Genomic DNA, 24,191 nt, shown 5'->3' with positions numbered 1-24,191 from the left:
TGAATCAAAAAAATTTCGCCAGTTTGTTGCCTCTTTTCGAGGTACAACATACACAGTCAACAAATAAAACTTTATTTGGACCATAGGCTATTGGGGAATAGTACATAAAACAGTTTTTCATTTCATTGTGCTTCCAAATGCACTTATCCACTGGTTCTACATCCATATTTACAAATGTACACATTCACATCAAAATCTGTAGCAATTACACATATAATGCATACTTGCATTGCGGTACTCGTTTTTTTTTTTTGGTAACATTTAGAGTTCTACTGAATGTACTGTCCATTACCATTTACAACTCAAATCTTACTTTCATCCTCAATACAGGTCGTAACAGGTACTTGGCTGGTGGGGCGTCATGCACGGAAGAACCTTAAAAGTGGAAGCGATTGTGCAAACCACACAACACAGGGAAAATAGCAGAGGCATGAATACGCATTTGAAAGCCTCACTCACAACAAACTACAATGTGTAGCTGCAGAAGTTACAGAACCTTTTTCGATCCACATGCCCATGTAGTGATAAAGACATAATTGCAGACTTTACATCTCAACAGAGTACACATTTCACCACTTAAACTCTTTCCCAAACATTCATACAGAAGTCTGTACTGTCACATCAATGGTCATGTTGAGACTCAATCAGGATGAAAGTCTCACTCACACACACACAATCAACAAATTAAGTCCATCACGTATTGGGTGACGAGGGTACACCTGAATAGAAGCTGCACTGCAACACGTCCGGAGGTTTGCGCTGGATCACGTGGCCCTCCCGGGGCAAGGGTATGGCAGGGCAGTGAGCCTGGGTCTTGACGCCGGCCCCCCAGCCAAAGCGGCAGCTCAGCAACGAACGCAGATGCCGGAGGACCGACTTGCGGCAGATGATGAACACCCAAGGGTCCGCGATGGGGTTGAAGGCGTAGAAGCGGAAGGCGGTCAGGTTCTCGTGGTCGCCGCAAAAAGGGCGGATAGCGTTGATGAAGCCGGCGATCTGAAAAGACGGGAGTAATTGAGAGGCAGTTATTTTTTGGTTTCATCAGTGGGGGAGGGAGGGTATAGGGCTGAATAATTTATCGAATTTTAGATGTGTGTTTCTTTCATTGATTTCTTTGTCCATTTTCTAGATAAGTTCCATGCTTAAGATGTGCAATCGACATGTTTATATGTTAGTTGAATGGAAAATAAAAAGTGATTTGTTTGCATTTTTGTTGTATTCTGACTTATGATTGATCGACTTAGAATTACGCCTCACTTGTTTGGTAGAATTGTGTGAAGTTGGCTTCATGAATGCTTAAAAGACGACTGGTCAAAGTGCTTATTTTGCAAGTTAACAACGCTAACTGATAAACTGTAAAATGTTGACCTCTGTTTTGTACTGCCCTGTACAAGTTTTTGTGGTATACCTAGTACTTAAAGTGCAGGCTGATGGACAAAACCACAAGCAGAAGCCATTAGGGCAGACAGCTGCAGCTGGAATTTCAAAAGCCCACAACAGCTGGCCCCTGAAGAAGTTTCCCACCTCATCTTCTGCTCCATCAACAAATCCCCATAACCTTTGCAGAAAAAAATAAGTAACCTGCAGTCTTCAATGATAATTTTTTTCCCCTAGTACTGGCGTAAATGTTAGCTGTTGCTAAGGACTTCACACAATGAATTAGTTGATGACAGAGAAGAAACAGAGGGAGCCAGTTCAGCCCTGAGTCCACATCTAGACTCACACGGATGTGGTCACCCATGATGAGTGGGTGGGTGGGGGTTGGTGGGGGGGGGGGGGGGGGGGACAAAACAACGGTAACTCGCTATTGAAGCACTGTGTGCACAAGTGGAGAAACCACGGAAGAGAGTTGTCATCTATGTGTCACACAGCATCAAAAAATGGAGGCCACCAACGCCGATGTGTGTTTAATGTTTTAAGGAAGTTGTTGTGTTGACTTGAGGTTGCGTTAAACTTCTGGAGTTTCCCAAGCAACAGCGATCCACTGTCACAATAGTGTTGCAAATTGCTGCTCTGGTTCACGACTATACAGCCAGAGATGGCCAAAGTACTCACAGCCTGGGTTACAAATACACAATTTTTTAAATATTTTGCACTGTAAACTGATGTACTGTATAAAAATACACGGAAAAATTAACTGCCGTTTGTTTTTTTAACGAGTTCTGGTTGGATTCAAAACTTCCACTTTTAACTAAGGCAAAGGTTTTTCTTTTTAGTTTAACATGGCTCACCTGAATTAGAATTCCACATCGCATTGTGGCCAAAGTTAGAATGCTGGTCAGTTATTGCGCCCTTTGGTGCTACAAAGAGTAAACATTCATTGTGTGGCGAATGCTAAAGAAGGTCATGGTAATGCTAATGGACCAAAAGTATTTGCCAACTTCCAAAAGAAATTAGTTTAAGAAGAAAAAGTGGAAGTAGTCATGGCAACTCATGTGTGACGTACGCTAAGTTTTCATTTGCTAAATTAACAGGGATTGACTATTTAGAGCACTAAAACGCGCAATAACCGACCCGGATTCTCCATACCACAATGGAGGGGAATTTTGGGTGCCAGTGCGGGTTTTAATTTTAATTTCTACAAGTCACACTTCAGTATAAGTCGCCGAACCAGCCAAACCGAATAAAAGCGTGACTTAATAGAAAAATAACGCAACCTTGACTAAAGGCCCATTTCATTTATGTTTTTCGATCATTTCAATCTTTAGCTCAGTCGACGTCATCCACTTCTTCTTGTCAGCATTCACTCTCTTCAGGATGCATTTTTGAGAACAATTTACCATCATTTTGCAAAATACTGTCAGCAGAAAAGCCCTCGAAATGTGACACAATGAACAACAGACTGTGATTTCACTGTGAGGAAACAATATGATGGCATGGTGAACAGATGTGAAGTTTGTTGCGCTATCTAATGCCGAAGAGTTTGAAATAAGGGATAGGACGGATTAGCGAGACACGTCAAGTTAAATGTGACTAATCATTGGATTTGTATACTGTAAACCGCCATTATACTGTGTGTACACATTTTTGTGGTATTCCAGTGCCTTGAGCTACTGTATGTATTGAAATGTATTTGCGTGATTGTGAACATCCGTTGAAAGACCTTCAAAAAAAGTATGGAAAATACTACACAATCATGCATAAAGAGTATTTCAACAGGGTTTTTTCCTATATCATGGATCTCACTTATTACACGGGTGGTCTGGAATGTAATGCGCACGATCACTGTATAGTTGTGTAATGCTTAGCTGCCACCACTGCCAAGAGCAATTTGTTTTCTTAAAAATGCGTGTCATCGTCCATCATGAAGTGTTGCCAGAAAGCTCCTCATGAGCTGTGCCACCTTAAACGTTTGCCTCTGCACATTCGGGCCACCCGGCCTCTTATGGTCCTCTAGGCGGTGCAGGGTAGGACACAAATCTCAGCTGCCCAAGGCGTTGGGGTGTCACATGGTCTTTAAACACCGGAAAATGAATGTGTTAGGCCTGAGGCTTAAGTTTACGAGGCAGACATCATCTGGACAGACATACTGGAGAGCAGACCAATTGGAAAGTACTTTGTTTGTTTTGAGCACACACGTACGCTCATTTATCATCCTGACATACACCACATCCACAAACTATTACTGCATGTCCGGCAGGAATGTTTTTACTTATTCTCCCTCAATCAAGCAGCCAATTTAAGCCTGACTTGTTCTGATGGGATTGCATTCTAAAAACATTGGGGCTCTTGCTTTGACATACTGCCTACTGGATAGGTAAAAGTAAAAAAAAAAGTAAAACAATGAAATAAGAATAACATGTAAGGAAAATACTGATAGAGTTCAAAAACAGTAAGTCAACAGAAAGGTTCACTACATCCATCCATTTTCCAACCTACTTTATCTTCACAAGGGTCGCTGGGGTTGCTGGAGCCTATCCCAGCCGTCTTCGGGCAGTGGGCGCGGGACACCCCAAACCTGTCGCCAGCCAATCGTAGGGCACACACAGACCAACAACCATTCACGCTCACACTCACACCTAGGGACAATTTCGAGTGTTCAATCAGCCTGCCATGCATATTTTTTGGAAATGTAGGAGGAAACCGGAGTACCCAGAGAAAACCCACGCAGGCCCGGGGAGAAAATACAAACTCCACACAGGGAGGCCGGAGCCAGGATCGAACCCACGCCCTCTGCACTGTGAGGTCGACGCGCAAACCACTGGACTACCAGGCCGCCTTAGCTTCACTACAACTACACTTAAAAATAAATACTGTACCGGTAATAAAAATGTAAACCTATTTGAAGTTAATACATAAACGGCAAACTATCTAAGCCAAAGAGAAAAATTATACTTAAAACGTGTTAAAACTAAAGTAAGACAATTGGACAATGGCTAAAAAATTGAATAAAATCGTAACCCAACTGATTGAAACCAACTCCAATGTATATGGTATTACCGGTATGTACCGAGATACGGACCAAATCGCCTTTTATTGGTGTGACGTGCACCCTTAATAAATATGTTCTAAAGAGGAAATCTTTTAAAAATTCATATTCTAAATGGGAAAAAAAAAACAACACCTAGGAATCAATCTGTCGGCTAAAAAAAACATTCGTAATTAAACAGAAAATGGGAGCTAATGTTCTTCCTCTCTCATGCAGGGGATTAGTGTACCTAATGAAGCGCCCTGTGAGTGTATCTTAATGTCATTGTACACAGCAACCGCGCAGTACACTGCGACGCTGTCCAATTTGCAAACACGTTAATCAATGTTTTCGTCTAACTGCTTCTGCCGTGAGTCATTACAGTCACTGCTTTGATTGTACTCACACCTCAAACAATATCTGTGCACACTTCATGTTCGGCAAGTTTGTTGTGTTCCTGCGCGTGCATGTCATGCAAGCTGGTGACGATGGCCGAAGCTTCCAAGAAATAGAGCACGCTAATGGACGTCTGCAACGTTGCAAATTCCGCTGTCTGTCATTTCCCAGGTCTGGCCCTAGAGGATTCTTCCCTGACTTGTCCGCTTCCTAATTCTGTTTGACTGTCCAATCATTATGCACCACGTGAACACGCACGCAGTCGCTCACTCATTACTGGCCTTTTAGTGAGCATCATTTACAACAGTGTGCAGACACGGAGATCCTTTTAGAGGCATACTTCAACTAACACAATGGAATGTGAGCCAATACATGAGCTGTGTCGCTAATGCTCCTCTGTATCTATCTGTTTATGGGCAAAAGGTTCGACAAAGGTTTGATCCAAATACCACACGTTGTCGCACATCTTAGGGAGATTTTGTTATAGTTCCATGAAATTGAGGTTGAAGTTCTGAGCAACACACCACAGTGATTGCTCACCAGAAGAACACCATACCAAGATTAGCAAACGAAGCGGTAGCACAAAACCTTCAGGTTTCTGCCTAAAGCTTAAAAAAACAAGAACATCTGAACTTGATTTGGGTTTAATGAGGGCACTTTTAATGGTGGCAGGTGTAACTTAAATTTGAAAGTGACTGTTTTAATTTTACACCGCCAATTCTATGAGGGTGTGCACACTTATGCAATTTCATTCTCCAAGTTGGTTAGTTTAAGGTTCTTTATCCCGGTAATTTTTTTCACCAAAAAAAAATTGTATTTGACCAAGGGTGTGTAGACTTTTTATAACATCTGTGCCGATTGTATCATATCTGTCTGTTTGACTAAACATGTCTAAAAAGTCTACTAGAACATCAGAACTTTATTTGGGTTCAATCAGAGACAACTATCTGTCTATCTGTTAAAACAGATGTCATACACATTTAGTGTATTTTGTAGTGCTCGGAACATGGAGAAAGGCAACCCAGATGAAGGAGATAAATTTTCCATTATTTGCTATTTTCCAGCTATTTGCTTTCTTCTCATATTTTTGTTTTCTTTCCCCAAAAATGTTTTTACAGTTTTAAAAAAACTCAGAATATTATAAAGTTTTCCCAATGTTTCTTAAATTTCTTAAAAAGATTGTTTCCCACAAATAATGTATTCAACATAAATATAATATTTTGAGCATATTGCTTTCATTAAAATGTCATGAAAAAGCTACTAGAGCCGTTTATTTGGGTTTAATCAGTGGCACTTGAAACGGTGGCAGTGGCCAATTTAATTTGTACATTTATTTCGTTGTCCTATAATCATGTGTAGTTACAAGGTTGACTTTCAAATAATGTTTAGACACAAGCGCATTTTGGAAAATGCTAAGTGTCAGTGCTTGTGAATCATTATGTTGTAAGTACATAGTTTCTGGCTGTTTATTGATCAGTGGCGTTTACATTGAGTTTGCTCACTTGGCGTTAAAAGCCGCATCAATCAAATCATGTGCGTGTGTGCGCGTGTGTGTATGTGCTCAGACGCTGCCATTGTAAGTGTGTCTGAGCATCCATTAGAGGCTTTTTCCTTCTTCAGCCAAAATGGCAAAGAGCCACTCGTTATTTTTTTTTTGTGTGATTAAGATGGCCTGTGATCCTTGAGAGGATAAGCGGATGAGAAAATGGATGGATGGATCGATGTGAAAAATAAGAATAAGAGAAATTCACATCTGAACGCATACACACACACTCAGAAACGCAGAAAACAGGAAGAGAAAGGACAGCATGGAGAGTGAAAACGCCCCTAGTGCTGAAATTGGGTTAAGTGAAAGGAGAAGGGAGAAGCGAGGTTTGACCGTCTGGAAAAAAAATGTGTACATTATGTACCGGTAATCAACAGCAAACTTTTCCTTTGACCAGAAGTTGCACTATTTGGCCTCCATTGTATAACGCAATACTGTAGCTCCATTGAGACATGTGGACATATAATGTTAACGTTCAAGGGAGCCGATATGGAAAACTGTCTTCTTTTTTTTTAAACTCATTTTCCCTTTTGGTTTTATTTCTATATACTGCATGTTTTATGCCAAAACGAGTAAAAATCTAGACAACCAAAAAAAGATGCAATTCTCGTCCTGCAAGAAACACATTTTTTAAAAATTTATTTCTGATCATGTGAATGTGGTTTTGTTACCGGATGTGGCAACGCTACTGCAAATTGCCAACCTCTTTCCATACGCAGATTGGCATGGCTTTTTTAAAGTTCTGATTTGGCTGCTATCAACATAATTAATCTTTTTTTGTTGTTGTTGTCTTTTTTTTGCATTAAGCAGAATCAACATGCCCTTAAATCCCAAGAGTCTGTTTGTATCCAGTGCCAAAGGAATTTGTGTATTTAACTATGCAGGTAGTTCGGTCTAAATGAGCGACCTCGAATTGCCATGACAAGTCATGCGAGGAGAATTCAAAAGACTGTGAAAGCAGCTTTCTGAGGCAGCGTAACTGTTTTTGGATAACTTGTTGTAATCTGAACCTGTTGTGGATGTTCTGTCGTGGCCTGTTGGAATGTTATTTACTAGTGTTGTTAATCTTTCTTTCTTTTTTTTCCAGCTTTTTCTCTCTTTTTTTAAGAACGATTCATTATGTGCCAAACTGCTGTTTGTCGTGAAATGAGTTGACTTCACTGCTACCATACAGTGTTCGCAAGTCAAAGAACAAAAAAATGTAATAAAATAGCAGAGCAACAACAAACTCTTAAATGGGGTGACTCGTATTTCAATTGCCACTGATATTATCATTCACCCATAGCCAGGCTTGGGCACCAATGGAATAAATGTAACTGTGTTACATAGTCAAGATCCAAAACAAAATGTACGGTAACAGTATTCCATTAGAGTTAGAGAAAAAAAAAACACGTAAATAGATTACTAGCACATTTATGAAAAATGTGGATTTTTTCCCTCCCAGATTACATTCTTAATGCAGGCAGAGAGATGGTGCAGTGGAGTCCTCGATTACATGCTGTTGTTGGCCAATATCTATCTACCTACCTCCCTACCTACCTACCTACCTACCTATCCATCTATCCATGTGAAGTGTTGCCTTCAGGGACAGTTTGAAAATAGCCTCTATTTCAGGCGTTAAAAGTCATTTCTATCATTCATGTTCTTGTAGCTGGTAAACATTAGCTTCGGTTTACAGAGCCTATAATCTCAAAACCACAGAACATTCCACAGTGCCTGGTTGTAATTATCTGAGTTTTTGTTTTTACTTCTTTATTGTATGAATGACTAAATTGACCTTTTCAGGGGGGTGACACGGTTGTGCGCTGGTTTAGCATGTCTGCCTCACAGTACAGCGGTCATTGGTTTGGATTCCAAGCTGTGTGGATTTTCCATGTTCCCCTTCTGCCTGTGTGGGTTTTTTCTGGGTATTCCAGTTTGATTGAACACTCTAAATTGTCTCTTGCTGTGATTGTGACCGCAAATGGTTGTTTGTTGTATGTTTATGTGTGCTGTGAAATTAGCTGGCAACCAGTTCAGGGTGTCCCGAAGACAGCTGTTGTAAACTCCAGTATGCCTTTGACTCTCATGAGAAAAAAGTCACTCATATGATGGAAGGACTTTTTTTCGGGCAAAAACAAAAGTAATGCAAAACAGACTTAATCATACTGACACTCCCCTCATTTAATTGTTAGAGCACTGAGAACAATTCCCTTTTTAATGTAGACATCAAAAGACTGGGAATAATGAGACAATTAGATCAATTGTTCCACTTTTACAAAAACAATTCCAATGCAGTTGGGACATTGCGTAAAACATAAAAACAGAATACCATGATTTGCAAATCATGTTCAACCTATATTTAATTGAATATCGAGCAAGCAAAAATTCCAGCGTCTTATGGTCGCGGAGCAAAAAATAATTCACTCGGTTTAAGGTCAGTGATCCATCCATCCATTTTCTAATCCGCCTATCCTCACGAAGGAATTTTGAAGGAAAGAGGAATTTATGACAAGACTTTTAAAAAGGAACGAACAACAAGGTTCTCTGAAAATTCTAATATGAAGAATAGTTCTGCATCCAACTTATATTTGCACTTAAATGACAATGACAAAGTATTATTTTCAAACGTCACTTGCACTGGAGTAAACATGAGTGCACCTCAGGCAACTGCATTTGTGCCACACCAACAACACATAATGGACATTTTTATGCTTCTCATGTTTTTATTTGACATGAGGGTGTTGTATTTCAGCATGATATGTCACTGCCAGCTTTTTATTGGCTCAATTTCATACAACTGATAATACAGGCCAGCCCCCGATGGACACAAAACTGTTTTTGCTCTCGTTACAAAATCCAATAGCTAAGAATTGTCCTCTGGGTATCAATTTTAATCAACAGAAAAATAACAGGAAATGCTATCAGTGGGAAAAACAACAAAGGTATTCTTTTTTAATTGCTTACAGCTTAGTCATGTTGCTTTTCTTTTTTGTGTTCCACGGAAAATTGACCAAATGGTTGAGCGCTATGATTAATCAAATTAATTATTTGCTTACTGATTGGTGGAGGAGGTAGTTAAAGCTTTAACTAAACTGCTATGTTTACTCCTGACGTGATAACCACGGACACTCGGTAGGCCGCAAGGACCACACGGGGTAGCCCCTCCCAGCCTCACACGCTCACAACCATAAAGCCTAGGTTCTGCTTGAAAATAGGTGCCCGCTGGTGAGACATTGCGATTTCTTAGGAAGATTTATACTTTGCACTATGTATCTAAAGTCCAATGGGATTTTGTCAGCGTCATTTGACTCAAGATGACTCTTGCTTCATCTACTGCAGAGGCCCCAAAACCAACACATTCAATGATGTTTAATTAGTTGGGCAATGTAATTCAATTCTATTTGCAGATGAGATGGAGATAAATCTTTTAAATAGAGGCATAGAAGTTGACTATTACCTTTTTGTCAGGCATGAATCAAGTCACAGACAAAGTGGGATTGAAGTGACTATAAGGACCTTATAAAACAAAAAGTCAAGTAGCTTAATTTTAAAATAAACTATGACATATTTAGGAATAGTGAATGCTTCCTTTTGGGGCGGGAGGTTGGAGGGGAGGGTATCATTTGACATTGACATATCGCAATCATTTCATCAGAAAGCAACACCCAGATCGTGTGGAGATAAACGGCCTACATCCTGTCCATGTTGGGTTGAAATTTAAAAGAAAAATGACTCAACTTCTGTTGACTCATTTTGAATGCAGAAATGTCAAGTTTGAGTCAAAACAGTTTCTGACCTACATTATATTTTAAGGCATTCATTACATACAGTACATGCCTTGGAATATGTGAATGGCATGCAAAGCTGGATTCACTCAAACAAACTCGTACAAGAAGCATGCGAACTGGACATTGAATCCAAATAAATGTCGATATTCTTGTGTGCAACTATTACAAGTTTGACGTGCAGGGTTGACACAGGGAGACTTCAGTGGGGGAAGAAGGCAAGCAAGAGCATGAGCCGCATTGAAAAATGATGTCAACGATAAGGATCTGAATAGACTGAACATAAAACACACTGTTGAGGGCACAGCTGGGTAGCACACATTGTGCCAACAAAATGACTGGCAGCAGAGGGAAAATGGACGCTTCACATCAAACAACACAAGACAATTTGAAGTTTTGCACGATGCTCATAAGCAGTGAGCTCATGTGGCCCTTTCAACACAGACTTTGATTGACGTCGCCGACGTAATTGGGAGTCTTTCCAGTCGCACATTGTGTGTTTAACGTTTTTTATTTGGTGGCAGTTATTTGGCTCTCAGTAGGTTGCCGAACAAGTCAAGTCAAGTCAACTGTATTTGCACTTTCAAACAGCCATCGCTGCATACAAAGTGCTGTATATGGAGCAATTTAACATATACAATAAACAGTTAAACAAATCAGTGATAAAGACGGTAGAAAGCACCAAACAGTAAAACCAAGAACAAATCTAAGTCATGCTGAGTCGAATGCCAAAGAATACAGGTGAGTTTTGAGGAGGGTTTTGATGATGGGCAGCGAGGAGGCTTGCCGAATGTTCAGTGCGAGGTTATTCCAGAGAGAGGGACCAGCAACAGAAAGGTTCAATCCCCTCTGAGCCTCAGTTTAGTTCTTGGTACTTCAAGAACTTGTCTGGTCCATAGACCTGAGGCGCCGGGCAGGTGTGTAGGGGCGGATGAGCTCAGAGAGGTAAGGTGGCACGAGATTATTTAGAGATTTGAAAACAAAGAGGAGGATCTTGAAAATAACTCTAAAAGGAATGGGGATCCAATGAAGGGATGCCAGAGTAGGAGTTATGTGCTCCCTCTTACGAGTACCAGTCAAGAGGCGAGCAGCGGCATTCTGGACCAGCTGAAGGCGCTTAATGGAGGACTGGCTGACTCCAAAGTAAAGGGCATTGCAGTAATCGAGCCGGGATGTGACAAAGGCATGAATTACTGTCTCAAAGTGTTCATGAGAGAGGAGAGGTTTTATTTTGGCCAGATGTCTTAGGTGAAGTCATAGACAATCCAGAGCATCCACTGCACAGCACCAGGGGAGAGGAGCAGCTGTCTGTCCATCTAAATAGATCGAGCTACTGTATCTATCGATCTAGCAAGCATGCTAGTTTGTTAGCTAGCTAGCTAGCTAATTGAGCAAAAAGCACAAACCGTGTAAAATTTAGCTCTAGTTCACACTTTCTTATATTCTATTCTTCTACTACTATTCAATAATGAATAACATGCATATTGTTGTGGTCTACAGTGGTGTGCAATCCCTCTGCCTTATAATGAGAGATAATGTACAGGGTGTCCACAAAGTCTATTGATACTTTTCTATCCATCCATACATACATTCATACATACTGTAAATCCTGCCTCACCCCACTGGCATTTGGGGCTGTTTAACTGCTGAGCCTGGAACGGATTAAATCCTATCCATCTATTACTATGGGGAAAGATGAATTGTACTGGTATATTTTCATCTCAAGGCACCACTGTAGTAAGTGACCCAGGTCACCAATGGCAACAACAAAGATTCAACTGAATTTACCACAAGCGAGTTTACCAGGGACATTGTTTGAAAGATGGTCTCTGGAGGTCACATTTGCTTCAACAAAGCAAATCCACAGCACACACACTCAGTGTGCTTTCTAGATTGCCGTCTTTGCTCTTCACTCATCATTAAAAATGTCCTGCACAGCCTTTCATCGCCATTTAATGGAAGCCCGGGTGCCTCCTAACCTCATTACACGAACCATTTGTTCTTGAAGTCAATACGGTAAATGGACAAATTGAAGGTAAGCGTATCTGCAGGTCGATGCAGCCATCTTCATGCTCTTGGCAAACATGAGATGTGTGTATGTTGAATGGAAGCTTAAATGTCTTTCCACAAAGAAGAGGCATTCCTAATGTTTAGAACACGTTAGGAGAATCAGCTTTCCTACCATGGAAGCCTTTGTGTTTTGTGTGTGTGTGTGTGCATGCGTGTTAAATAGGTAGGCAGCAGCTGCAGGACAACAAAAGTGCGGGAAACAAAGGTAACCTTTTATAACATAACCTAAGTCATGCCCAAGCCCTTGCAGATGGCATAAATCTATTTCAGATGAGAAAAATAACACAATATATTTACAAATAGTCAACACTTCTTGTGAAAACCATTAGAAAAAGGTGTACTGTTGTATTTTAAAGCCACGCTTCGGCTCCAAGGATGCATTGCGGCATGCAATGCTGAACTTTTTCCATCATAAGGGAGCTGATCAATATGGTCTACGTGTGTTTATGTTACCCGTAGTTTGTTGAATACGGGTCTGTCTTCATTAGTAGTCATGTTAAATTGAAGTTGCATGTTGTCAACATGAAACTAGGACAGTTACTTGTGTGTGAAACAAACAGGAACATCCCGGTGACTCATTCGTCTCTTGGTGAAAGAGTTTCCATTAACTCAAAAAAATGCACACAATCAATCATGGCTGACACCATCTCTATATTCTTGAATGAAGAATAAATGAATGAATTCTTTATTTCAAATGTATGCGAATGACTTCGTCTCTAATGGAGATGAATTGGTGGAATTCATAATCCTGAGATTGGTTGGGACCCAGTTTAGGGTGGATATCCCGCGCTCCAGCGCACCCGTGACCCTCATGAAGGTAAGCGGTCCGGATGACGGATGGATGGGTAGTACTAGTAATCTAGACCAGGGATGGCACCTTGATGCACTTCAAACGAACTGTCAATGGTTCTTGTGAAAACAAAACACTGTTGTTTGTAATTTTTTTGCCTTTTCGGCCTTTCTTCAGTTCCCAGGATGCATTGCGGCATGGAATGCTAAACGTTTAAAATCATTCTCTCAGTTTATTTATGTTACCCGTAGTTTGTTGAATGTGTGTCTCAACTGTCACATAAATTTGAAATTGATTATGTCAACATGAAACTGGGACTGGTACTTGCGATTCCACACAGTCCGCTATTGCTGACAACATCTTCGTCTGGGAGAGATAATATGAGAGCCCCTCAAACCACAGAGGGATGCCTTTTTTTTCAAAATATTTGTTCTTCCAACCAATTTTTTTTCTTTGCAGTATGCACACATGCTTCTGTTTATGTACGTCGTCTTCGTGCTTAGCCTGTCAAGTCATTCGTATTTATGAGGTGCAACTGTGTCGAAGAAGCCTCCTCTTGCACAATCGCATCATGCCAAGAGCTCTTCAGCCCACGCAAGTATCATTTCCCCATATTTGTCACAAAAAAGTTCTTCTTTTTCGTGTCGTTTATATTCTGAAACGATTTGGCAACTGAGCAAAAAGAAGGATGATGTATATCGTGCAGGTAGGTTGTGTTGCCTTTGGTGTAACAGGAGAACCAGCAGCAACCACTATGTAAATACGACATTATTTAATTTGGACCTGCTAAACAAATGACTGAATTGTGGATTATGGTCTTTCTGGTATGAAGAAGAGGAGCAGTGAGAGTCATTTCCCCTCATTTGTTCGGTACATTTTGTTCCCTGATATTTCACATCAACATTTTTTAAAAATGTAAAAACGTGGAACGCATCCTCGCGGTAATTTTGAATATATCTACAGACACACTGACGTAAATTGTGAGATTCCACTCACTCACTGTAATGTTAGTGTTTTTCTTGGCTTTTGTCTTATTAAATTACTTTGACAGCACAGCGTACAACTGGAGCGGGTCTCAAAGTAGAGTATGTGGTAACCCTCTTGTCAGATTGGGGAAAATGCTACAGTTGCTTACACGTTTTTTTGTTTTTTTAATACAGTGCAGTGTGTTTGTTGTGTACAGTTCAGCTCTATTTAACTTTGGAGAAGAAAGAAAAACTTTGGCGGTCATGATTTTTGATTTTTTTTTTCTCTCTACTCATTTGGGTAATTTTTTTTTGGGTGCAATTTTTTTAATGTACATTCTATAAAGTATAGCATCCCCATATTTTAGTGCATTGCTGTTTAAATTATACATATTGGTATGGCAGCCTGCTTTTTTTTTTTTAAATCCACCGCAGTTCGTTTGGAAGTCTACTGGTCGCCGATGGTGTAGTGGCACATGTTAAAACGTGAAACTTATCACATTATAGAGTGAAGTTTACGGCCTAAAACCATTCAATTTATCACATTTTATCGTTATGATGCATTTTAGCATAATATGCAATACAATATGAAATTCATCACGTTAAAATGTAAACTTTATCATGTTATTATCAGTTGAGTATCACGTTACAATGTGAAATTGATCACATTATGACATGATGATAAATGTCCTTTTTTCCGGTGTAGCAGCAATGCGCTTCTGTTGTTGAGTCGAGTTCAGTTGTATTTAACTTTTAAGACAAGATATTTGCATTCAATCAGATTTATTTGACATTTTTATGGAATACATTTGCTATGTAGCACTATTTGTTCTTTTATCACCTCAACCGTCTTTCCATAACAGCCCAATTCATTTGAATGGCTACTATTTATGTGACACTTTCACTCCAACCCCGCGCAGGACAATTTTGTTTCATCCCACTCTAATGAAGTCAATATTGGCATGCTGACTAAGTCACCCACAGACCAGCAGCACTAATGAAAACCTTTCAGGGTGACACCAAAAAAAAAAAAAAAAATCACTGAGTGACTTTCCATCCATTTTAATGATTCACAATAGCTCAAAGTGTGACTCGTGAGGACTTTCCTCAAGCAAATCTTGAATAAAGATGGGTGAGGCGTTATAAATGTAATTGGATCCAGATGCTTCAAATAACACTTTATTGAGCTTAATATTGACAGGCGGTTGTCATGTGAGCAACACTGATGGTGTGAGTGGTGTTGGGTGCTTAATTAGTCTGTACCTGTCCCCAACATAATGACTGTGGTGAGGTGGAAAACACATTCAAGATAAATGGCATAGAGTAATCATCACCAATATTCCAGAAAGAGCGATTTGATTCATTCATTCATTCATCTTCCTAACCGCTTGATCCTCACTAGGGTCGCGGGGGGTGCTGGAGCCTATCCCAGCCGTCTCCGGGCAGTAGGCGGGGGACACCCTGAATCGGTTTTCATTATTGATTTATCTGTTGATTGTTACTCTAGTTCTTAAAAGCTGACTAGAGTCCCTTCTGGTTAGTTTTGAAAGCCCAATAAATACACAATCACATGAACGAGGAAGATTCACGATGAGGCGTGTGAACAAAATATTTCATTCCGCAATTAACTGCTATTATCAGTGTCAGTGGAGCACTACAAAGTTTTATTCCCTGTAACCTGATCGCCAACACAGGTTTTAAAAGGCTTCCAAAGCCATAATTGAAGGCACATAAAACGTTGCGCGTGAACGACACTCCTGTTTAGCAAACAATTCAAATCTTCTCTCATAGGCCATTGGCAACTATAACGTTAAGCGGCCATTGGTCAAAGCCGTCTCATCTCTTAAATGCTGTCTAATGCAAGAAATCGGGCGTGGGTGATATTTTACATTCCAGCTGTTAACATGACAAGCCTGAGAAAAATAAGAGTCCCAAAAGGAGAACTCCTGGAATAGACATCTCAAGAAAGCATTGCTTCTCCAACTCTGCTCCCACGCTGGGTGGAAGGCAGATGGAACCGCACAGAACATCAGCACAACATCATAAACTGTGGTGCCTGGAGATTAGGCCTCAAATGTGATGATCGTCACTAATAAAGTTCTTTTCTGAAATATTTATTTTGTGCAATGAAACACTTTGGGCGGGGGGGGGGGGCAATTTTGCTGCTGTAAACTGCAAATTTCCCCAGTGTGGGACAAATAAAGGTTATCTTATCTTAATATTGAAATCACAAAAATATTAATCATTGATTCCGACACTTAGTAAACCAGTGTCAAACTCAAGGCCTGGGGCCCAGATCCGGCCCGCCACATCATTTTATGTGGCCCGCGGAAGCAAATGTCAACAAAGCATGTCAACTTGCATGATGCTTGCTAAAATCTCGACCAAAGTCTCATTTGTAATACCATAATTTCCGGACTATAAGACATTACTTTTGTCACACATTTTAATGATGCGGCCTGTTTAAAGATTGACCAGCCGTGTGTGTGCTGCATTACTACCGTCTTGCTGCCTCGTGACATGCAAAGAAAAGTTAAGGTATGTTATTAAACATTGAAACCTCTTTCTGTGTACCATCTTTCTTTGCAAATATCTCATGTTACAATATGGGGACCTGCGGCTTATAGACAGCTGCGGCTTGTGTGTGTACAAAATGTTTTTTTCTTGAAAAATGTAGTCCGTGTGGCTTATCATCAGGTGCGCTCTATAGTCTGGAAATTACGGTAAATAAGAGACACATCGTAAGTATTGTTTCATAGTTCAGAATCAGTTGTTTGCAAAGTCGAACCAAAAATTGCCTGCCATGCCGAGATTGATGAAACCGGTATGTCATGCCGGGACAGAGCTTCGAGCAAAGACAAAATGATGCTGAACTGTCCACACAGAGAATGTTGATGTATGTATGCAAGTTAAAAACATATTATATAGTTTTTTTTTTAAACACCTCAGCATTCGCCCTGCTGCTTTTGTCAGCAGTCACATCATCAGTAAATGCAAGAGAACCAGTTCCGCTGGTAAAAAAAAAAAAAAATCCTGTGGTCATGCGCTCACTTGTGCTTTTGTTTTTATTGGTGCAGGTCGACCAAACTTTCTGCACAGCTCTTGCGTATTTCTGTAACACATCCAATGCACTCTCATGGGATGCAAAATATCGTGGATTTCATCCCAAAAATAACATGACTCATTCCTGCAGGAAACTATTTGAGTAATGTGCTCCAGTTCAGATACATGAATAACCATTGCGGTCCCTGCTTGCAGAATCATGCATCAAGTGCAATCAGCCGTTTTCTCACACATCTGTTTGCAATAGTGTGAACCTATTTCGTGTTGGTTATGAGGTTGCAGCTGGCGTGGACACGTTTCCTCGCCGCCATCTACGTGAGTAGTACAGTGTACAAAACAAGTCTCGGACGTCAGGATCAGGCTCATGCCGTGAAGCAAGCCAAGCAAACGGAACCACTTTGGAACATCACAGGCCCATGTCCACGGTGATGTCACAGTGTTTCCCTCAAATCGGCCTCTCAGTGACTTGATATGTATGATCTCATGTTCGGTAGTCGGCCTCAGTCTTTACCACAAGCAGAACATGAGACTTTGGGTGAGCAACGAGGAGCAAGTTTGAGCACTTGTAATGATTCCCGTATAAGACCTGACGATAAACCTCAGCAATCACAGCCTTGAATGACATTTGGATTAATCAAATTTACTTTTCCTGTGCTAGTTATGTACTGGCTTGTGTTTTGCGGCAAGGACGAGATGGTGATAAACCTGATCGACTTGTCCTCCCTGGGTTTACTTTTTAATGGACACACACACACACACACACACACACACACACACACACACATATTATATATATATATATATATATATATATATATATAAAACGTGCCAGTGCGGTGAAGGCGGCAACATTCTTCAGGCACACCTTTTTGCTCTTCTTTGTCAAACTGTGCAACTCCAACCACCTACAACTAAACACCACCAAGACCAGGGAAATCGTGATGGAACTCACCAGGCCCAGACCTCACCCTGAACCCGATGGCATAAATGTTGTCAGTGTGGAGATTGCACAGATTGACCTGGGTTTGCATCTGGATGAAAGGCTGGACTGGGACTACCAACACCGACGTCCTTTGCAGGAAAAGACAGAGTTACTTGTATTTCCCCGGACAACTGGCCTTTTTTATTTTAACATTTGCAAAAAGATGCTCTACCAGTCGATGTTGGCGAGTGCCCTTGTGGATGCAGTTATGTGACATGGCGACCGCTCTGTCTTGAGCACAGATTTGGACACCCGAGCGTGTTGTTGTCCACGATGGCCAATTCAGAGCTTCGACTGCACCGCACCGCCTCCAGGCTGAGGTCACTGCTTTGCTCTACTGACAGACTGAGGTTATCTGTCATGCCTTACAGCCTTTCAATTCCACCCTCGGCTTACAGGATGCATGAAAGAGTTATGAGACGGTTATAAGGTGGAAAAACCGGGCTTTGACGTGGCAGCAGTGACATGGAAGAACGTGAACGCGGGATCATTAACGACGATGATGCAACAGATGCAGAGACGCAAGGTTCCCGGTGAATGAGTCATTTGTGGAAACACCAGCAGCTACTGGCATTTACAAAAAAAAATGCACAACTAAATTTGACGAGGCATATACAGGTACGGTCAATTTTTTTTTCAAGAAGTGTACGTAATTGCCAGTAAAATGCATATTCTGTACCATTTACCCGAGTACGTTTCAAGCTGTGCAGGTCTTATTGGGTGCTGCAAAAGCTGTGCCAAACAAATGAGGAGTGACTGATTGTAGCTAACCCACCAAAAGTCACGACAACTTAGTGTTTGTACCTTTTTATCCATCCATCCATCCATTTCCTGATCCGCTTTATCCTCACAAGGGGGGTGCTGCAGCTTATCCCAGCTGTCTTTGGGCAGTAGACGGGGGATACCCTGAACCGCTTGCCAACCAATGGCAGGGCACACAAAGACCAACAACCATCGGCGCTCACACTCACACCTAGAGACAATTTTGAGTGTTCAATCAGCCTGCCATGCATGGTTTTGGAATGTGGGAGCAAACCGGAGTACCCGGAGAAAACCCACACAGGCAGGACGGAGAACATGCAAACTCCACACAGGAAGTCCGAAGCTGGAATCGAACCGGCTACCTCTGCACTGTGAGGTCAACGCGCAAACAACTCAAATACCGGGCCGCCCTCAACCTTTTTACTTTGACTGAAATAAAGGAGTTGGACCAAAGTCTTTTTGACATTTTTTTGTTTACTGAACCTGTACTTCTACTTTCTGTGTTTTCAACTGGAGTTGACACAAAGCAGTGCATTCATCGAAAACCTCTTTCTTGAATTCCCTTGACAAATTTAAACCAATACTTGCTTTGTGTTGAAAATGTGAACATTCACGCAGTGGCAAGTGCCCACACACACGCATACGCGCGCACACACGCGCACACACGCGCACACACACACACACACACACACAGAAAATAGATTATGTACTCACTGTGAGCGGTAGCGAGCAGATGGCGAAGATGACCGTGATGAGTGCCAGTAGCACCAGGTGATCCATTTCCTCCTCGCCCCATCCGAACAAGGCCAGGCTCAGCTTCCTCTTCCTGGCCGTGGAGCCGGCCGAGCCTCGCCGCATCAACTGGCTGCGGTGCATCTGGCAGAGGCTGGCGATCACCGAGCCGTTGCACGCGAACACGGCCAGGATGATCAGCGCCATGAGAGAGGAGTACGTCAGCGAGAAGGCCTGCACCCTCTCGCCGTTGGCGTCCCCCGTCGCATCCATGTCGATGAAGCACCACGTCCCCGGGCAGTACTGCCTAAACTTGCCGATGCCGGCGAATGGCAGGAGGCAGAAGGCCAGGGAAAAGAGATAAATGACGACGAGCGCCACCTTGGCGAAGCTTCGACGGATGTGCTCCGAGTAAAAGTATGGGTGGCTGATAGCCAGGCAGCGCTCCACGGCCATGGTGCACAGGATGAGGGTGGGCGCCAGGCCGAAGAAGCTCATGGCAAAGCCGAAGAGCTGGCACAGGCTCTCGTCGCCCAGTCCGACGAGAGACACGTTGCGTGCGTAGCAGATGAAGACGGGGGGGCTGAGGAGACAGGTGCCCAGTAGGTCAGTGAGGACGAGCCCGGTCACCAGGATGGAGAAGACGGACGACGTGGAGCGGTGCTCCTTGCGGTGTACGCCCAAAATGAAGAGCGCCAGGAGGTTTCCCCCCACGCCAGCCATGAACATGATGATGCTCGTCGCCGGCTTGCTGTCGCCCTCCACCTTGAGGCTCCCGCTGCATGTCATGTTGGGACACAGCCCATCACATGCCATGCTTGTGTTCGTGGATGAGTCACTGGGGAGAAACTAAACGGCTCCCAGATGTTCAAAGAGGCAACAGTGCGGTCTTGGTTTCATTTGGAAGCGAGGGGTGGTCAGAATGTTCTCACCACAGCATTCTGGAGGCGGGAGCAACAACATTTCCTTATCACACATATTTACTACTCACAAAGACAACAAGATGTTCAGATTTCGGACAAAATTTCATGACGGACGTTAAATGCGCAATAAGCTTTATAGGTGAATTGAATTTGACTACATTTTTAAATGCAAGTCCGAGTGGTCAATGTCTTTCTTCTGTTCTCTAACAAGAAGCTGAACGGCAGAATTCAAAACAGGTGACTCTCCCCTTCTGTGACTTTCAGTCAATTCTGTAGTCGATGACACCCTGAGACACGCTAACCTCAGTGCCAACTCCCCCCCCCCCCCCCCCCCGAGAACTTCCTGTCTGACAGCTTGCAATGGCAAGGTATCGTTAGGTGTGATTAAAAATAGAAGCGGCATGATGAAGAAGACCATTTAAATACCACTTCAAATTGATCCAGCAAATGAATTGGCCGAACCATCCTGAAATTTCATCTGAAAAATTCCTAACTTTCTCTGAACAGTGTCCAAACGCTTGCACACTTCAATCTTAAATAATTTGGCGTTGATTGCAACTGTGACAGATGTGCGGCGGGAAATTATCCAAGTTCCTGCAACATGAACAGAGACTATATAATAATACATCCATGGATTTGACTGTTTTGCCTTCCTTCAACACACATTGGACAGATTGTAATCTAGATACAGAGAATCAAATATCGAACCTATTGTATCTTCAAGAACAATAAAAATGATCACTATATGTCGCAGAGTAGCGGGCCGCAGTAGGAGACCCATCTTTGTTCATCTATTTATGTCAGCGACCTATAGTGACAAACAGAACGATTAAATGACCTTAAACTTGGTCGAAGGTCAACTCAGCCATTCCTACTACAGCAATAGCTTTGTGTACAACTAAACGGGCCCGGATGTCATACTGAGTGAGTACATTGGTGAGTAGACAAGATCGTCATTATTTGTGTAGGCATACGTTTCGTGATGCTTTGTGAGATTTTTCTCATGTTAAATGTGGCACAATGAAGGCTGACTGACAAAGACTGCTCTAAAGTACATCGCTCGAATTATAGTACATCCGTGTTGACCACTGACTGCGATGACAGAACTGCTCAGGTCAGCATTATGCTGTTCAAAATAGGGCATGGAAAAAGGAGTTCAGCACATTCTGAAAGCAAATCCTCCATCAAGAATGATGAAAAATGTTACTCACAGTAGAACAAAGAATTGTAATCAAATGCCCATATATCCGGAAAACTACAATACTCTCAATTATTGTACTCTATACTTTAACATATATCATGCTTATTTTTTATGTGTTGTAATTACAACTCTTTTCTACAAAAGACATATTACATAAATTGCACAAACACCACGAACAAATGCAGAAGCATAAATGTCAATAAAAATACCTTACTCTTGCCTTTTCGTTTTTCAACACACACACACTTGGCTTTTTGAATGTCAAGCTTGGAGCTGACAGCGCGAACGTAAGCCTGTTGTAAGGACATTTCTTTCTTGACATACTGCTCTGTATTGAGTGTAAAACCCATGTTAGAAAGACAAGAGAGGAAATGGCACAGTTCCTATTAATAATGCAGAAACTAACTCTTAGAATCAGAGGGGGACAAAAAGAGAAAAATGAAAACTCACCTCCCCATGATCATGTTCTCCGGTGGTCCACATGTGAGCCACGTTGAAAGTTTGAAAGCAGCGCTCAGCAACACCACTGTTGGACTGGTCTCTCTCTCTCTCTCACCCTCTTCCTCACTTACATGCTCTCTCACCCCGCCTGCTCTCAGAACACCACACCTACTATTTGCAACACTGTTGTACCAAGGGAGAAATAAAACAGATCACAACCATGAACAGGAAGAGAAGCGTGTGAAACGCAAGCATAAAAATAGTTTGATTTCATCGGATTGCCTTGGCTAAATTTTTCAGATTTTACAAGGCAGGAGGGAAATGTTTCCAAAGCACCCTTCAAAATCCTCAATCATCACTACCATGTGCATTCCTAAATGCCATCGGAATGAAGCTGGCTATCCTCCAAAGGGAGAAAAATGAAAAGGACTTGAAGAACAAAGACATATTTTGGCAAGATAAAAAGTTGACATCTTACAACAATAAAGTGTAAATGCTTTCAAATCCAGATTAAAAACTGCTCCCTCCTACCCCATACCGATGACTACGGTCTTTAAAAGCACTTTTAAATTCAAATTTTCCCAAATCTTTTTCTTGCGCTGTACATTTTTCTTTTTGCAATTTTAGTAAGCTAATATTTATTTTTTTTACTTTGAGGTTAAATGTCTTACTCTTTTGTTTGTAACCAAACATTCAATTATGTGAAGCACATTGAGTTACCTCATGTATGCACTAAACAAATTAAGCTTCTTTGCCTTCCCTTGTTTTAAAAAATATATATATATTCATATATATTCGTGCACTGATGTCAGATTCAAGTGATGATACATTGCAATCATATCAGAAACTACAATAGGAAGGAGTGAGGGGGTCAATGTTTTCAATGCTAAAGTAGAATTTATTGCAAATAACCTCCAAGGGAAATTCAGTTTAAGATTTGCTGTTCTAGCTTACCATGACAAGGAAGCATCCAAACTTCTTGGTTTCCAGAAGCTAACTCACTAGTAATTAGCTTGCATGGTTACCCTGCAACCAGGGCCAGATTGGTACACACACACAAAAAAAAACAATCATCCTTGAAGGTTTGACTGAAACCAGCCCACGTGCACATGCATGCTGGAAAACCTCTGTAACTCATTGTTTGTCATACCATCCAGAGTCCGGGTTTCGAGAAATAGAGTGCACTCATATCCAAAACCTTAATTTACTACATCGTGCCATTTTATTTGCCGTTGATTGGTTCAGTTTGCTGTCAGTACTGTAAATGGTGGCCACAAGGTTTTGTTTTTTTTTTGATAAGGAAAATAACACTTGGTAATAACATAATTAAATAGAATGTAAAGAATTAAACAGCGTGTGCATCATGATCACTTAATTTCAACTCCAGCTGGTTTGTGAGACAAGACAAAAGAAGAGACTTTTGACAACTACTCTAAGTGGCTCACTAAACTGCAATATTCATGACCAAGTGTTGTAATGCCGCAAAATAAGGATTTGTTAGCCTGCCTATGGCATTTTACTTCTTTTATTATCACAAAGCGACAATACTTCAATGCAAAATTGCACAGTTGTTTTCAATAATCACTGTTTAATTGGCTTTGGAAATTTCAATCATTTTGTTTGCGAATGAAAGCGAAAAAAAACTTCCTCAGTTTACGACTCATGAATGACGGGTCACTCGTATCTGAAGGTAGTGTTTTAATTGATCATAAAAAGAAGTGACAAGAGTGTAAATTCAACACTTGGCGTTTATTTAGAATGTAAAGCAAAAGATTGCATTCCTATGAAGCATGTCCATTCACGTGCTCCCTTTATTGTTTGCTTTTTACGACAAGCAAATACAAGCGCAGGAGGAGGGAGAACTCGTCAGGAAAAAAAAACTAAATAAAACATGAATAGAAATGATTGGAACTAATCGCATTTTGCCTCATTTCCCGTTGCCGTCTGTGTTTGCGTAATTGGCCAAAAACACAATTAGAACAGGACAGTGCCAATGTTTGCTTAATCAGGATCAGGTTGCTTCCTAAACTGCAGACGCCACATGAACATTCAAGTCTTGCAGTACAACGAGGATATTGGTGGGATGTGTGGGTTGAAAAATGTTCGTATTACCATGTGGATTTTCCCAGGTTGTGGATGAGCGTC

At 41.4% G+C, this 24,191-nt stretch overlaps 2 protein-coding genes and 2 long non-coding RNA genes across 4 annotated transcripts in view; 2 read left to right on the top strand and 2 right to left on the bottom strand.

Annotated features, from left to right (window-relative positions):
• The window catches only part of LOC127609428 (uncharacterized), a 353,255-nt gene that overhangs the window by 64,235 nt on the left and 264,829 nt on the right, over positions 1–24,191 (top strand). The window lies entirely within an intron of this gene.
• Positions 1–24,191, top strand: part of LOC127609416 (late histone H2A.2.2-like) — a 155,267-nt gene that overhangs the window by 69,483 nt on the left and 61,593 nt on the right. The gene's annotated exons all lie outside the window — the stretch shown is intronic.
• On the bottom strand, positions 14–22,191 carry ptgir (prostaglandin I2 receptor). The gene is made up of 4 exons (XM_052079264.1): positions 22,178–22,191; positions 22,056–22,139; positions 19,464–20,422; positions 14–996 (listed from the first exon to the last, which is right to left on the bottom strand). The coding sequence occupies exons 3-4, from the start codon at positions 20,295–20,297 to the stop codon at positions 694–696; spliced, it is 1,137 nt and encodes a 378-aa protein (XP_051935224.1). The 5' UTR covers positions 20,298–20,422; positions 22,056–22,139; positions 22,178–22,191; the 3' UTR covers positions 14–693.
• Positions 6,448–8,746, bottom strand: LOC127609429 (uncharacterized). Its single transcript, XR_007964562.1, has 2 exons — positions 7,902–8,746; positions 6,448–7,869 (listed from the first exon to the last, which is right to left on the bottom strand). It is a non-coding gene; the product is annotated as an uncharacterized LOC127609429 (long non-coding RNA).

This window comes from Hippocampus zosterae, chromosome 10, assembly GCF_025434085.1.
Source record: "Hippocampus zosterae strain Florida chromosome 10, ASM2543408v3, whole genome shotgun sequence".
NCBI classification, from domain to species: domain Eukaryota; kingdom Metazoa; phylum Chordata; class Actinopteri; order Syngnathiformes; family Syngnathidae; genus Hippocampus; species Hippocampus zosterae.
This window is presented reverse-complemented; position numbering and strand designations above follow the sequence as displayed.

Bases quoted from the DNA above. Each gene is read 5' to 3' on its own strand.
- ptgir (XM_052079264.1), bottom strand. From the start codon at position 20,297: ATGGCATGTGATGGGCTGTGTCCCAACATGACATGCAGCGGGAGCCTC. The intron at 997-19,463 runs GTGAGTACATAA...CCGTCTTTTCAG, and splicing joins TCTGCTCGCTACCGCTCACA to ATCGCCGGCTTCATCAACGC.